The sequence below is a fragment of the Macadamia integrifolia genome, chromosome 4 (assembly GCF_013358625.1).
Source record: "Macadamia integrifolia cultivar HAES 741 chromosome 4, SCU_Mint_v3, whole genome shotgun sequence".
NCBI classification, from domain to species: domain Eukaryota; kingdom Viridiplantae; phylum Streptophyta; class Magnoliopsida; order Proteales; family Proteaceae; genus Macadamia; species Macadamia integrifolia.
Genome location: NC_056560.1, coordinates 19,065,260 through 19,083,068, shown reverse-complemented (window position 1 = coordinate 19,083,068; position 17,809 = coordinate 19,065,260). Strand labels below are relative to the sequence as shown.

General features: G+C 35.8%; 1 protein-coding gene across 1 annotated transcript; it reads right to left on the bottom strand.

Moving 5' to 3' along the window:
• Positions 1-1,815: 1,815 nt before the first annotated feature.
• LOC122076304 (CAAX prenyl protease 1 homolog) lies at positions 1,816-11,811 on the bottom strand. The gene is made up of 5 exons (XM_042641620.1): positions 11,732-11,811; positions 11,582-11,642; positions 2,571-2,642; positions 2,388-2,453; positions 1,816-2,092 (listed from the first exon to the last, which is right to left on the bottom strand). The coding sequence occupies exons 1-5, from the start codon at positions 11,809-11,811 to the stop codon at positions 1,976-1,978; spliced, it is 396 nt and encodes a 131-aa protein (XP_042497554.1). The 3' UTR covers positions 1,816-1,975.
• Positions 11,812-17,809: the final 5,998 nt, after the last annotated feature.

Genomic DNA, 17,809 nt, shown 5'->3' with positions numbered 1-17,809 from the left:
AAATGCCATCTGGAGGACCAGCCGCCCGGCTATAAGCCATATATGAACTTTGGAGGGTCAATAACTTCAACCTCCTGGACTCATGCATCCAACAAGCTGGATATGTCTTACTAGAAAGAGAAAAAAAAAAAAAAAAAGCTGGATATGTGTGTAGCTGAGCTGCGCTACCAGCTGATGATAGAAAAGGGGGAATTTATCTAGGAAAAAAATCCGGCTTACCATATGGGAAAAAATTCCCACAATGCCAATATATTATCATTCTCTTACTTTCTCCTAGCTTAACCATGTGAATCCCATACCATTATCCATACACTCATTGCTGTGGTGTGGGAGATGCCCTACCCCCAAATGATGTCGTGGGAAACCCTTTCTGTTACCATACATATGTGTCATGCTTTTAATCATATGGCCTAAACTGAAAGACACAAGACTTGCTTGGGGATTCTTGAAGAAGTTTTATTTCGGGTAAAAGAATAAGACATTTATAATATATCACTATTTTTCCATGTGATGCAACTATGAATTAATCATCCAACTGCAAATTCTAAAGCCAATCTTAAGGTATTCCCAATCAAAATAGCTTCAATGGTTAGGCTCAAACTACTCAAATAAATAGCAAAGGGTGAAACCCTACTCTCAAGAAAATTCAGTACAACCTAACCTGCAGCCAAGTGGTGTAGGGCACTATTGCTAGACTTCTTACCACTCACCCCATAAAGCATGCCCATTGTAGATTGATGCTTGACCACTTAGGTAAGTGTCTTCTTCCTCAATTACAAGGATCTACTAATGTATATTAATATGACACTGGTGACAATGACATTCATAAGAAGTATAGTTAGAAATATTAAATGAAGTTTCTCCAAATTGCTATCAAAACTTTTTTTGTTTGGAAACCTATATAAGACTATTCATTTTGTTAATATGTTTCATTTCGTCGGCGCTAACAAAAAGCAAGAAAGAAAAAAACATAAATTAAGAATTCTTAAGGTTCCGTTTGCTTGCAAGGGGAATTTAAAAGGAAGGGAAGAAAAATTGTCATACTTCAAAAAAGAATGTTTATAATCATTACCCCATGTGATTCAATGTGATTATATAAACTACTTGATTTTTTTAATCATATTTGGTAATAATACATTTTACATGTAATTTTTATTTTCTATATTATAACAAAGGGTTTTGGATGTAAAGTAAAGTGAAATTTTAAAACCAAATATGGAATGATTTGAAGTAATGATATAGTCACATGGGGTATGATTTTTTTTTTTTTTAAAGTATGAAAATTTCACTTTCATTCCATTTAATTCCCCTTGCAAACAAACATAGCCTAAATGATAAAATCCGTAAAATATCCATAAAACCCATAGAAATTAAGGAAATAATTCAATTTTTTTTTAATCAATTAAAATTCAAGGGTAACACTTATGCACATCGTCAATAAAGTCATCATAACAAGCCAAACATTTACTACATAAAAAGATCAAAATTTTGTGAACAAATAAATCCCAAGACCCTACTCGCGTGTCCTAGCCTACCATGTTTCCTCAAGTCTCCTGTTGTCAATCCTCATATATTATCCGTTGCAATGTTTCACTTGATCGTCAGTTAATAAAAGATGAAAAATGTTTTACTCCTAATGTTATGGCCCAACCCAGAAGATTGAGCCCGAACCCCAACACAAACCGCTGTTCAGTGGACTTTCCGGTTCCCGGCATGGAGAATATGGTCCAGTATTTGGGCCAGATTTGAAAGGTCACCGTAGGAAAATCAATAGAATGCAATAGCTAGATATAGAATTAACCTGACAAAAGATCGAAATGTCAAGACTCCTAGTTCCAACTTGATTCATATAGAAAGCAAAAGAAGATTCATCAATGCTCATTCTCGCAATGGTCCACCTTGATGAGAAAATTAACCTCTCTAATGGGTGCAGCAAGGCGCTCATATTTGTCATTTCCTGTCAATAAATTATCCCTCATTCTACCTTCTTGTCAGGTTCATCGAGCGCTGCCAGTCTTTCAACAGGTGGAGGACGAGTATAGTGGTAGGCTGAGTACCATGGATCAGTGTTCATGGACGAAAGATTTTCTTCCTGCAAGCCAATAAGCCCTTTGATCAAGTGCACAATTAGCATGTACAAAGGTAAACTTTCACCTGTGTGTGATGGTCAAATGCTGTGTTTTCCATTATAATTAAAAAGATCTTGGTTTGTTTGACCATTCTAGTTCAAAGCTTAACAAAATTAACAGACTGGATCTAAATTTCAATCCCAGACATGTAAAAATGGAGGATCAGTGGAGCATTACTACATCAATGCCTTCCAGCCAATCCTAGATAAAAAGTAACAACAACCAATAATGTTTATAAATGAAATTGATAATAATCACCTGTAATTTCACAAGACCAGCACGAAGTGCCTTCACATAACCGAGCTTCTTAGCAAAAGCATCAGCCTGATTAAAGAAACTACCATTTTAGCTTGGGTTGAGAATTAACGACACTTGAAAAGAGTTGAGAGAGAAATAGAGATGATAACATATGTAACCAACATTACAGTGAAAACTAGTTACCTGGAATTCAAAAGATCGAATAACAAGATTAAGACCAAAGCTAAGAAGATGCTGGAGAAGATTTACAGTGCGCTGCAAACAACAAAAAACCCATATTAAGGAAGAAGGGCAAGTAACTGATGAGAGAATGTGCATTCCCACCTTGAGGATTGAGGATCCCAGTCCAACAGATACAAGAAACCAAATTAACCCTAGTAATTCCAAAGTAATTCCAAAATAAGCTGACTGGAAAGGATTGAGAAAAAGTGGCAGTAAGTGCAATATTTAAGATCAACTGAAATTATTTCAGTTATGCATGTCCAAAATACATGAATATACTATGTCTAAATACTGCATCACAATCTCCATTGATATCATGTAATAAGTCGGCAGATGAGCTTGTAAGATTTCCTATTAGGTGGGCTAGCATAGTCAAAGATTTGTTTCCAAAACCGATTTAGTGGTGTTGACTAAAGATGGAGTAAGCAGAAAGAATCTAATATTATTAGTAAGTGATCTCTATGGAGATATTGGATTCTATTAGCACACCTTAATAGTATGAAATATTTATTACTATGTGTGGACCTAAGGTATTGTTTCCTTAATGGGGAGGAAACCCTAATTTTATTGCAGGGTTGGTCCCTACCCTCACCCCTATATATAGTTATCACTGACCCATTAAGTGAGGCTAACGACCAAAAGCAAAAGGGAAAGAGGGTAGACCAGACCAACATTGATCGTGTTGTACGAGGAGCATATACGAAGAACATTGAGGAGTTCTTATTCTTCAGTCATGGATTCAGGTATGCCTAAAACTTGTCTTTGTAGTGTTTGTCGTGCATGCTTATCGATCTTCATGAATCGTTCCGCATTTATTTTTCTATCAATGGTATCAGAGCCTCGTTCATGAAAAATCGATCGGCTGTACCACCAGTAATAAAAATCAATTTTTCTCCTCGAGTCGTTTTGTTTTGAAGAAACGATAAAAGTAATATAATATATATTATTACTTAAAGACAAAACTTGTAAAGTTAAATAAAAAAAATAAAATAAAAATTATAAGTTTCTATTGTATGGCTATTCAAGAAATTTTTTCTGTCTTATTCTCATCGACCTGAAAAAGAGGGGAGGAACGTGCTGGAATCGCCGATAATGGCCGATACCTCCATATACATGAAAGAGATGGGAGAAACCTGCTGGAGTCTCCAGTAATGGTTGGAATGTGGTCAGAAGTTCCGATTCCAACACCAGAACAAACCATTGTTTGTGGATTTTACACTTGGATTCTGAAATTAAAAACTGAAAGCAATCGAACCCAGCATATGGTTGAAGAAAAGGATTTATAAAATTATTCACCAAGTTGCAGCCATACCACCGTAAGATGGGAATAATGTGTGAACGGAAGTATCAAGCTTCCCACTGTTGAGATTTTGTTTGTATTAGATATAAAGTCAATGTGTCGGATCCACTCATATGTGGGAGATAGAGGATATATCGGTCTGGGTTTCGTGAAGACAATAAAGTTTTAAAAAAATCTAGCCGTTGGATGCTCTCACTCTCCCACTAGCGAGGTTGGATCCGTTCATGGGAGGAAGCACAGACAGTGAGGCAGTGGAAGTGACGAGACCCACCGCCCTGCCTGAACCCAGTCCCTTTCACTTCGGTGACAAAACTGCGGTCTTTTTTTTTCTCTCGCTATTTTTCGAATTTCTGTTTGTGCGGTTTTCGATGGTGCCGCCCCCATAATCAGTGACAAACCGTTGGCTGTAATCGGAGGGGGTAGCCGCTGGCTGTAAGCGCGAGCCACCGCCTTGGCTGAACCTATCCCCCTTTCTCTCTAGGACAAGCCGTTGGTTGTAATAAAGTGTTAGCAGTTTATTGGATGTCCAGAACATCCAGGTTCTTGGATGTCCAGATAGAATTTGGTTCTGATGGTTTACGTTGTGACGAAGCCGATAACAACACATATGAGTGTTATTCAAAAATATATATATAATAAAGTGTTAGCAGTTTTAACAATTTTTGTTTGGGATATAGTTTTTGTAAGCGACTTTCATCTCCCATCAAAACTAACCTGCATCTCACGACGGCTAAAGAGAAGGAAGGTAGGAGATGATGCAAAAGTTAGATAGGGTTTGGTTATATTATGTAAGTGCGCTTTTACTTTAACACCCATATTTCTTTAGTCATAATTTAGTTAAAAGCTTGGGCTGGACCTTAGTTGCTTTTATTTAAAAGAATAAGGCCCATTAACAGTTGTAAATCAATTAAAACCCAATAAAGGCTTTAAAGGCTTGGGCTGGTTGAGCCCATGGTCTTAAAAAAAAAAAAAAAAAAAAAAAAAAAAAAAAATGGTTTGTTTAAAAAACATAACTTAAAACTAATGGGCTCAATCCCAACATCTTCTATATGTAAAGATTATGGGCTAGTAAATCAATTATTATGGTTCAATCAAAGAGAAAGGTCTTCATTTCGAGATAATCAACTTTGATCGTTTACAACTTCTCTGAAAGTCGGCTTCGATGTCAATAAGTATTACTTTGTCGGCTCGGATTGATTTCTTGAGTAGCTTAGAATAAGTTTTGGTTGTTATTATGGCAACATGGTTCTGGAAACCATATGTAAGTGGATGTAATGTTAACATGCACTTGTAAAAGTGGCATACATTAACGCATTATGTGGTTATTATCTTACCTATTTGAAAGTCAAACAGAAGTGGTATTTTAGTAATGATCAGTCTTCACATAATGTCTAATGAAGTTTTTTTTTTTCAGATTTGAATAAATTCTATTTAAGAGTCCCAAGGCCTTGTGAATAATAAAATATCATTGGTTTTCATAATGTCGCTTTATCATGTACTTGGGAAGTTGTGGATAATTACTTAACTGGTCAAACCAGCGGGAGGATGTAATTATGTACTATGAAATGTTGTTTATGGTTCGACCACTGGATGTATGTTCAATATACTGGGTTGAATTTAAAACAAGAAAAATGAGACCTATATTTTGTGTTCCATAACTGTTTTGGAACAACTATAGTGTTTTGTCTTTATTCTATAGTGGTTTCAGAATTGTATTTCTGTTTATGCATGTTTTTACACTGGTTTATCGTTACTATGATATTAAAAAAGTCATTTATGAATGACATATGCAGAAAATTGATGACATTTTATGTTTGCATGTCATATTTGAAACACTCTATGATGAATAAATATATTGGAGTTAAATTGGGTGTAAGCATTCGCACATGTTTAGCTGCAAAACGCTTTTCTAGGGAACCATGAAAGGGTGATGTGGATTCCACCAAAGTGACGTATCTTGTTCCTTCATGGTTTTCCTTAGGGCAGCATAGTAGGTGACATTTGCCTAAAGATGATGTCACCAAAGTTAAAGAAAATGACAGTAACCTAAGGTTTCTGATCCCAAAGGTGAGGGGATCTGAAAAGTTATTGTTCTTTTCACAGTTAATGTAAGAAAATGAGATGACCAGTGTATTCCTGTCTTAAAGGATAAGGATACAGTTTCAGTTATAACTCTTGAATGATATAGTCATTACAGTGAATGCACATGAATCTCACCAAGTTAAACTTTGTTATTGGTGTGGTCTATTTAAATCGATTTTTGTGAAGATTCTTTGTGGGTAGAGTTGGCATCTTAAAGATTAATATTAATGATGATACCTATACTCATATTTGAGATGTTATGACACAAGATCATCCTACGTTGCTTGTACATGTTGATGGTTTATTAACTATTTTCATCATAATTTCATTGAAATCCAGTTTTGAAGTCTAATAATTGTATAGACCATAAACAGTTTATGCAAATGGAATCAGAAATCATTTAATTTTGATTTAGTGAAATGACTTCTGAAATCTGTTTATACTGTTGACTATTTTGGCCCTGTTTATTCAAGCCAACAGTTAGATCTAGTTCTAATAAGAACTGATATTGACTCTTATAAATGATACTTTTATTAGGTCATCTAGTCCTACTCTCTTATATTAGTGGGAGAATAAATTATTATCCTATTGAGGGTGATAGATGTATTATACATGTTTTATTATGTATACTACACTTGTCGTTTCATGAATTTTAAGTCAATCTGGGGTATTTTGATATTTTATTCGATATTATATTTATCATCCGTGACATCAGGTTTCGTCACGAGACACATAATTATGATTTTTGACACCCATTTATGATTCAAAATATCACAAGTGCATTGTTTAAGTAATATTTCTTTGAATTTATATGTCATATTTGTACTTATGATAAAGTTCAATTTTATTGAAAATTCATTGAGATAAAACAGATATATTATATTTGAATGATTTAAATGAACTCATTGAAGTTTTAGTGGCTTATTGGTATAAAGCCTATGAAGTTGTTTATACTTACTATGGATCTAAGCCAACATTACATTTATTTATAAAAGACTTATTGTTGTTTTTTAACCTATAAGTTATTCGGTTCATGTGCCCTATTAGCTAAATAATTTTCTTTTGACTTGAAGAAATTACAGGGCTTTATTGTGATTGACTTTAAAGTTTATGGGCTAATATTTGTATTGGATATTAAAGTCATTTGGGTTGAAAGTTCATATTTGTATACAACTTTGTATATCTAATGAATTATGGATAAAGTAACATATTTCATGTGTTTTTTGTTATCATGAATAAATGTTATGAACTTTCATATTTAGCATGTTGTTATTATAGAAAATGCCATAATTAGATTTTTATTATTTATGGTAATGGCTGGAAGTACAAAACTGTCATACTAAGAATGTACTCACTTTGATAACTGCTAAATTATGGTATTACCATATTGACTATAAGGGTTTATAATGGGTTACTTTTGTGGGCTTATGTTAAATATTTTATTAATTAAATATTAAAATAGCCCATCTTGTTGTTTGCACCCAAAATCTAAACCCACGGGCATTTGGTAGCAATCCAAGTCTATAGGTTTTTATAATTTCAGTGATTACGCTTCCACTTAGTGGGCTAGTTACTGAGATTGTAAAATTACTATTGACTATTCAGAATGGGTTGCAGTCAAGGAGACCATATGGCGAATGATGTGCTCTTGCCACCACAGGTGAGTCTTCATTTGGTCGGTTTCGCTTGATAGTGTGAGGGTGACATTTTGGGCTTCATAGCTTTGGAGGTTCTTGTCTTGCCACCACAGGTGACGGAATCTTCAAAGTGGTGTTGTTTTGAGCGTCTCGCCTTGCATGTGAAAGATTCCACTACGTGTTGGGCGATCTTGCCACCACAGGTGTGACCCCGATGGCATCGGATCTTTCCTCAGTTTCTGTTTTCCTACAGTTATTGAAAACAATACTGGGATAAATCTGATTAACAGCCCAATTAGTCAGATTTAATTATATTGTTGGGAAGTTTAATATGCCTTCTGTTCTTGCATATTGTATATTTTGGTAAATATGCATGATTATATTTGTCAGCTTTGACTTCTCAGTTATTTTCTGTAAAAAAAAAAAGGTTTGAATGGTTCCAATTTTAAGGAATGGAACTAATCCTTTAATATTTCTCTGGCTATTATGATAAAAAATTGTAATCTTAATTAATGAGCCTCCTAAGTCAGTGATTGTTAATTATGTTCAAGCTAAGGTTCTTTATGAAAATGGGAGGAATCGAATAGGTTTATCTAAAGATCAGTGGGAGTAAGCTCATGAATCATAAATTTCTGTAGCACTACATTATTACAGATTGTTGACTCTATATCTAAACCATTGAGGATGTTCTGTGACAACTCCGCTGCAGTTCGTTTCTCTCATAACCGTAAAAGTACTTCAGACTCTAAACACATTGACATTAAGTAATTTTTTGTCAGAGAGAAAGTTCAAGAGTCACAGATTACAATGGAACCGATTGTTACAGAAAACATGATTGCAGATCCTCTTACTAAGGGCTTGATTCCAAAAGTCTTTTAAGAGCATGTCACTAATATGGGACTTGTTAGTTCTTTTGATGCATTTTATTAGTGGGAGCTTTGCTCATATATCCAGTTGCATATGAGTTCAGCATTATTATATTTATGAAACATCATTATTGTTCTCAAGAATATATATGCATTATATGGCCATTTGTTTATGTGTATACACTTATTTATTTACCTCCTATAGAAAATTGAGGTTATATGTGGTGTATTTACCTCATTCGGTATCTGAGGTTCCAGTCAATACACACACATTCAGTCACTAGCAAAGCCTCGTTTGATTGAGGTCTAGTGCTAGTGTTGTGGGACATCCAGACCCAGTCCCAATGAGCTTCATTAATTGAAGCTTGAGCGTTTGGGAGACGCTTGTAGTTAATGAGACCTTCGGTATCTGTCTCATATGGCTCATTTGATTTTCGAGCCAGGACCAATTTGGAAATAGACATGATGATCACTATAGCATGTTATTTCCATACCACACTTTCATACTGTTCAGCCCAAGTCGGTGATGTTATGAGCACTTTGACGTGTGTGGTCTCATATCGCTTTAGATGTGATGATCAATACGGTTGGGTGTTTGTAATTCTCATTCGGACCAAGGCATTTGGTTTAAGGTGCACTCCATTCGACACTGTTTTGTTTGTGGCCACATTCAGTTTATCTAAACCGGAGAGTCGTTTTAAATAAATTTTAAAATCTAAAACTTGTGACATATGCTGCCCAAGTGGGAGATTGTAAGATTTCCTATTAGGTGGGTTAGCATAGTCAAAGATTTGTTTCCAAAACCGGTTTAGTGGTGTTGACTAAAGATGGAGTAAGCAGAAAGAATCTAATATTATTGGTAAGTGATCTCTATGGAGATATTGGATTCTATTAGCACACCTTAATAGTATGAAATATTTATTACTATGTGTGGACCTAAGGTATTGTTTCCTTAATGGGGAGGAAACCCTAATTTTATTGCAGGGTTGGTCCCTACCCTCACCCCTATATATAGTTATCACTGACCCATTAAGTGAGGCTAACGACCAAAAGCAAAAGGGAAAGAGGGTAGACCAGACCAACATTGATCGTGTTGTACGAGGAGCATATACGAAGAACATTGAGGAGTTCTTATTCTTCAGTCATGGATTCAGGTATGCCTAAAACTTGTCTTTGTAGTGTTTGTCGTGCATGCTTATCGATCTTCATGAATCGTTCCGCATTTATTTTTCTATCAGAGCTAGCAAGGGATGGAGATATATCAGGCACACAACATGGTGTGGATTCACACATTTCATTATGAACCATCCCCTACTGTTGTATCAGTTTTCTGTTCGTGGTGCTAGTGTGTTACTATACTTTGCGTATCCAGTGCCCTTCTCAGGTTCTCCACTCATAATAAAATTAATATTCCTTCAAAATAGAAGGGGGAAAAAAAAACGCTTCTAAAGATATATAACCACCAATATTTATAATAGTCCCACACCGACAATTGGGAGGCCACTCCCCACCACCAGTTACATTCTTCCATATGGAAAGCTAATTTGGTCATAGAGCCGTACTCAACAATATGTCATTTTAAAGACAAACATTATCAAAACACTTTACAAATTTAAATGCTTCAATGAGAATTTACTTTTTCGATTAAGTTTTTACTAAGGCTAACTTTGGTTGCAAGGGGAATTAAAGGGAAGGGAAGGGAAGGGAAGTGAAATTTTTATACTTAAAAAAGAAATATATGTAATCATTACCCCATGTGACTATATCATTATTTCAAATCATTTCATATTTGGTTATAAAATTTCACTTTACTTTACATCCAAAACCCTTTGCTATAATATGTAAAATGTATCATTACTAAATATGGTTAAAAAAATCAAGTAGTTTATATAATCACATGGGGTAATGATTATAAACATTTATTTTTTAAGTATGAAAATTTCACTTCCCTTCCCTTTAAATTCCCCTTGCAATCAAACGGAGCCTACATGACAATGTCAAAATACACTAAAAATCAACACATGGCTACCTGATGATATAGAGATGATTAGTAACCACAAAATGTTGACATGTACAGAGAGTTCGAGTGATATTAGGATATTTTATCTAGATAGAGTTCTGCTATGAGCATATTTTATCTAGATAGAGTTCTGCTATGAGCGTATTAAGTCAAGTCAGTGTAAGAGAATGAGTAGGAAGAAGTCCTTTTATGAGTCAGTTTAGGAATTTCAAAAGGTCATTATATATGTAATGCCCCATCAGTGAAGCGTGATTTGATGATAAATATTGAAGTTTTTTTTTCAGAGTTTTGGGCTGATGAACTCTGAAAAGAGGGTGAAGGATCTTCTTCCAGCCCACTGTTGTCTTGTTCTAGTTTTGAATTCAACTGCAAATCAGGTGCTATCTCCTCTTCTACCAATCTTCTTCTCCTACTTATTATTACTTGTTCAACATGTGGTACCTTGTTTTATATCAACTTTCAGATTGCATTCTAATTCAACGTCTTTATATTTATTGGTCTGTCTTACTTCAAATTTCACTAGTTTCTGATCTTGTTCTCTCTGAAATTCTGGTTCTGAATCTTAAATAATACTGGTTGATAATGCTGTTCTAGTTCTCTAGCAGTTTTCTTAGTAGCAATAGGGCTTCTACATAATTCTATATTTTGTTGTCATAATTTCTTCGAATTCTGCAGATGTACTTCTATTAGAATAGACCACTCGACCTGAGTTCTAAGTTCTAACCAATTCTAATACATCTGTTGTGAGTCACAAACTCTCCCCTATTGGCCTATATTTTCCTGTTCTTGCAATCCTGTCTACACTCTATACTGGTCTCTTAATGGATTTTTCAGTTCGGGATTAGCCAACAGCTGCATTATCTACATTGCAGACATGGGGAACCAGCCCCCCAAAAAAAATATTTTACCAAAGAACTGTCAGCCTATAAATTATTGCAAGACCCATGACCCATTACATGAAGACATGTACTTCGGATTATGCCACATAAAATAGAAGAAATGTGTTCAGCATAAATTCATCATATCTGAAAGAATATTGACCAAAAAGGAGAAAAACAAATATACACCTCAAAGATGATGAGCCCAATGAGCACCGGCTGTGTCAAACCCAAAACTTTGAAATAGATCCTTTGAGTTCCTCACAAGAGTAAATCCTCCAAATTGCAAAAATGTAAGGACCTGCGTCAATGATAAATGTAATATACAAAGCTGAGAACCTTATTAACATGCAAAGGAAGAGCTGTAACAGCCACCTTGAAGCTTTCTGCCAAGCTGGGAACCTTCGAACATCTTGCATGATATGTATGTTTTTTTTATATATATATTTTGGACTTTTTTTTAATTATGGTGTATTAAATTTTAATTTGGATTTTACATTGGATGTTATATTATGGATGATATATACATGAATGATTGATGTTGATGTAGTTTAGAACATTAGATGCAGGTATTCAAGTAATAGTTCTTCAAATTACATGAGTATATTGGCCTTCTTTTGGTTTTGTTTTTTTTTTTAAATTTCACGTTTAATATTTGTACCATTCATTTTCGTCCGTTTGCTATTTCCTGTGTTTTTTTACCATACCATCGTTTTTTTATTTGTTTAAAACCCGTATCATAAGTCTGTTTTTTTTTTGCCGTTCCCATTTTATGTTACAATGGTAGGCATGGTGTTGTCTTCAACCCACATTTATGATCTATGTAACCAAAAGTCTGTGGCACTGATGTGTTTGTGGTCAAGTATTATGATGCACCCTCCACAATATCCTCAGGACAACATTTGACCCAAAAGTGTGTGGCAGGTGACCTTAAAACATGGGATTTTAAAGCATCACAAGTCTCAGGTATAGGAAAAAAGTGATTTGAGTCAACCAATGTAATATGGAATCCAAAAAATAAAAAAAAAACTAGTTCACCATATAAACACAAAGATGTTCACAGATCAGGAAGCCAAGCTCATAAAATCCATAATAATGTTATGTAAAGAGTAGGCAAATGATTACTGCACACTTAGGACCTCAATTCAATTTCAAAAACCAAAACTGAGGTGGGGCAATATTCCCCATGCTGGACATCCAAAAGGACCATAAGCATAGTAAGGTGAGCACTGCAAAAACAACCCAACAGGATTAGAAACATCAGAAAATGCTTTGGTTCAACATTAAGGTGCAATGAAAAAACAGTAAAGCCATGGAGTGATAAGTGCCGCCAGCAAAAAAAATGCCTTTCTGGGGTCTTAAGAAGGCTACGTTCATTGGTGCCTCCTTAATGTGCCCAGTTGGAAGGATGACGTGGGAATCCTGACCATTGAATATTAGGCCTTATATCCAGATCGAAAACAGAAAAATATTCATGCACAGGAGATTCTCCCATCGAACTCTTAAATAAGAGGTAGTGGTGTTTATGTCATTTTGGATAGCCCTTTATGCTCATCTAACTACACTTATGCCGTCGTGAATATGCATGGCTGTCCATAACATTTTTTGTTATAGAACCTTTTTTCTTTTTATCATGAACCGTGTATCTTAAATTTCAAATATTCATTCAATCAGATTCCAATTTGAAATCCTCATGGTAGTCCTACCAAACTTTTCAAAGGTTTATTTTGTCACATGTTCAACTATGTGAGGACTAAAATTTGACATTTGAGTAAAGAACCTTGAGACTTATTTATCCAAAATTTGAGCTACATCACAAATACCACGTGGCAAATATTTCATCGAATGTACAATCATTCCTTCAATTGTGGGCGGCACAAAGAAAACCATTATTTATTGGCAACCTATGTCTTTTTCTTTCTGTTTTTTGATAATACAACCCATTTCTTGGTTCTTTTGGGAGAAGGCAACACATATCTTCCACCCTATCATCTACTTTGATTATTAACATTATTGATGATGGAATTTCATATTTTGACACTGAACTATCAAATAGATATTAACTGATGAATCTTATCTTTACCCAAAATAAAAAACCGAAGTGAAGTAAAACTTCGCCAAGGTTGGATGAACTCTGTAAAATTCAGAACTTGGTGCTGCCTCTACCCACCATCCCTACCTTTCCTAGGCTACACTGCCTTCATTGCCAACAATGCCTACAACCATGGTACCTCTGTCGATCATTCCCAATTAATCTACCAAAATCCACCACATTGTCACCAATGCCTACATATTACCCACCATGACCATAGCTCGAAAGGTAGCATCTCCATTGCCTGTTATCCTAACCAAGGTTTTAAAACATGGGATCGTATCAGTTGCGATTGAACAGATTTACCCATGTTCGTAAGATATTATTTTATCCTTATATCTTACCCATAGATTGATATCAAATCGATAAAGATTGAAATCGAATTGATCTTAATCAATATCGATCCAATCCAATCTAATTTATAAAACCATGATCCTAACAACCTTCTCTTCAAAATCTTCCACCTCTACAACAATTCTTTTTCTCCCCCTGCCACATGCATGCACTCCTATCCACTACATCATTCATTTCCATTTATCGTATTTGAGACGTACATACTAGCTAGAAGCCTAGAATCCACATCTTGAAGAGGTGGAGGAAAGGATTCTCTTAACTACGTATATAGTAGCTTATGTCATCTATTAAATTATTATTATTATATTTTAAGTAAAAAATATTAAATTATTATATATGTTGAGTGTTAGGGTTGCACCAGTACAACTGCACAAGGGCCAATGGGAACACACCTAGAAGTATCAATAGGGTGGATATTTTCTCCTTTCATTGGTGGTGGGAATGGGGGGGGGGGGGCGGCGGGGGCAGGGGGGCGGGGAAAGGGTTATTTAGCTTGCTTCTATGTTTGAAAAAATTTATGTAAAGAAGATTAAATTAGAGTCTGGATCCTTTTACGGTGTACAATGTATAGTGTGCAGTGAGCAGTAATGAAGATCCAACGCAGTTCGATATTCACTATCAACTCACCGCTCAACAGAGGATTTTTCCCATTAGACTATGCTAATGCCGCTGATGGTTCAGAGGTAGGTTATAAATGTAATTGGAAATCGATTTTTTTTTTCTTACCATCGCAATATAATAAGTGGGCTAATTATGTAATTTCGCATCTAGAGAGAGAGAGAGCCTCACCTTGAGACCCAAGGCCGCCAGCTTGTCTAGTGCGCATCCGATTCTTGAGACCCAAGCATCCCAAGCGTTTCCCAACTGTCAGAAGCATGGTGGGTTGAAATCGCGCTGAAGACTTGAAGTACACGCTGGCACTAGTAAATCAAAAAAGAGGCCGAAGAGGACACCCGAGACCATAGAAAAAGGTTTATAGAAAAGGGTTTTAAAAATAGGACTCGGTGATAGAATATGTCCTTATCGATTTCGATTCAGATTGATCGGTTCGGTTCCAAGAACCCTAGTATCCGATTATTTGATCTGAAAACTCACTGATTCAAAGGAATATTGAGAGGAGCATTCCGATTCAATTCAAGCATTGAAAATCAGTATCAATCCAAACCCGATTTTAAAGCAATTTGCCAATATTTCAATCCGATTCATCGATTTTTGGAACCCTACCATAGGATCAACTTTCCGTTCAGAGTAAACAACCACAAATGGAAATAAACCTCACCAATTTGCATAGCTTGTGGGCAATGACAACATGGGCCTAAATATTAATGTTTACGGACTTACATACTTGGACTAATACAAACACTAAAACTAGAAATGAAGTCCAAGATGAAAAAGGAATATGAAAATGTTTCAGAGGGGCTGCTACAAACAAAGGAATATGAAAATGTTTTCTGATTATGATCTTAATAAATCTTGGTGGGATTGCGATCCTCATCATCACTGTCCGTTATAGTAATTATTTTCAATTATTTATGAGAGAGAAGCTCACTTCTACCATCTTCTTCGCTTCCTATCTACCAAGCCGAAATTTCATCCCTCTTTCCTCTTGGACTGTTAACATGGTTATAACTTATAAGTATCGGTTCGTGATCCATAAAAGTTTGTCAAGTGTCTGATCTCGATTCCTAACCGATACCTGGAGTAAGAAAGTAGAAAAAAAAATATCGTCTTGTTAAGATAAAGTAGGGTATTTCTATCTGATACGGATGATCCAATATGGATCCATTACGATATTGTAATGGTTTTCCGATACTATGCTCGAAAATCATGACTGTTAAGTCCAATCGAAGACGACCCAGCAGTTATTGATCGATTCAATCCGAGTTTTAAGACCAGGACAAGGGTGGATTTCTAAAAAAAAAAGGGAAAATAATTTATGTGGGGGGTTTTAGTAAAAAAAAATATGATTTATGTGGGAGAATGTGACTCCTGTATTCATATGTGGATGCAAAATGACCATCCCATCTTCCATGAAATGCAAAATGATGCCCTTGTTGGTATTTCCTTGTGCGTTTCCATTGACCCCATACACATGCAAGAACGGCATTCCCCCATGGAAAAATATTTCCCCAAAAAATAATAATTAGGGGGATCCTTATCACATCGACTAACCAATGTACTTTTCTTTGGTAACATTTTTCTTTTTTATTTTTGTTCACAAAAATGGTTTTGGCCGTATTTGGTATTATTTATGGAGCTTGTTTATATTTAAAAAAAAAAAATTTGATAAAACACAAAAGCCAAAAAGAGATGAAGAGTCATTTATGTGTTTCGGCAAAAAATGATTTTCAATTATTTTTGCACTGAAGTTTAATGAGCTCGTGTTTAAAATCCCAATATGAAAGGGTAAAGTACTCATTTGCTTTAGTAATTAAAAATCTAAGCCCCTTGCCCCCTCTTCTTCAGTTCAAAGCGGAGAAAGAGAGTTATAAGAAAGATAGGTAAAGGGACTCTCTTCACCCATTTCTTCAAAAAACCATTTTGCACATAGAGATACCAAACTACTTCTCACAATAAAATCATTTGTCAAGTAGTTATCAAATCATTTTTATGTTTTGATGAAAAATGGTTTTCATTAATGATTTTTGTTAAATAGATAAAAATCAAAAGAAAAATGATCCCAAAGAGACACCTATTAAGGATTTTTTTTAAAAACATGAATTTAAAGATTTATATTTACATACCATTGGACTATTGGAGCAAAAGGAGAATCATAGCTTGCCTTTTTTTTTTTACAACAAATAGATTGCTGAAATATAAAAAAAGCACTGCATGCAAGTTCAACAGACAAGTGCATCACATGTAAATTGTATGATGGGAAAATTACGTGATTACCCACTATTGGGTTTGCTTTTACAAAAATAACCACACATTATGTTTGGTTCCACAAATTTATACAAAATGAGTTTAGGCATTACAAATATACCCAGAATATTATTAATCATACATCTTTTATCGTATGCCTATGAATTAGGCATGTATTCTCCTACAATCGGTTGTAATTTTTCCGATTTTGTATTAGTTTCCTCTAATCGGATCTAAAACGACCGTTTCCAGCAAAAGGTAGTCATTTCTTCTCTTACCCCCAATCCCACCCACCCACCCACACACCCGCCCCTTCTTCTCTTTTTTCTTCTTCTTCTTCTTCTTCCTCCTCCTACAACTCCACCTGCCACTTCCTCTTTTCCTTCTTCCTGCAGAACCACCGCCTCTACCCCCTACTGCAAACCAACCCACCCCACCCCAGGAACCTCCACCCTCCACCCTCCACTTCCTTTTCTTCTACTATTGCTGCTTGTTCTTCTTCCTTCAACACAACTCGGCCCCACACCAAGAACCCCACCCACCTCTTCCTCTTCTTCTTCCTACAATGTAAGCTCTTTAGATTCAGCTGAAAAGGTGGACGGAAGCCAGAGGAAAGAATAGTGAGAGAAACCCCTCTACAATAAACTAGTTTGTCTTCTCTCTCTCTCTCTCTCTCTCTCTCTCTGATGGGTGAGGCGATGGGGCTACGGTGAGGCCGACATCAACAGAGGTTTGCGACGGGTGAGGCGATGGTGGCAAAGGGTGCGATAGGTGAGGCGAGATGGCTCGTGGTTGGGGGTTACGACCTTGGTAGAGAGTTGCAGCAGTCAGGCGAACGATGTTGGTGCTGCGACGGAAGAGACAAAATGGCGATCTCTGATTTATTTATGGTTTTTTTCCCTGTTGATTTAGTTTTCCCTGCTCCTATTGTCTCTCTCTGCCCCTGTTTTGTTTTTTTTAGGTCTTCATGTAGTTGGGTTTCCCAATCTTTAGATTTGCAACAGTGTTCGTGATCAACCGACTCCTTGTCACAAGGGTTTTGAAAGTCATGTTCACTCACAAGGAGGATTCCTTCGTAGTCAACCATAGGGAGTGGGGGTTGCACA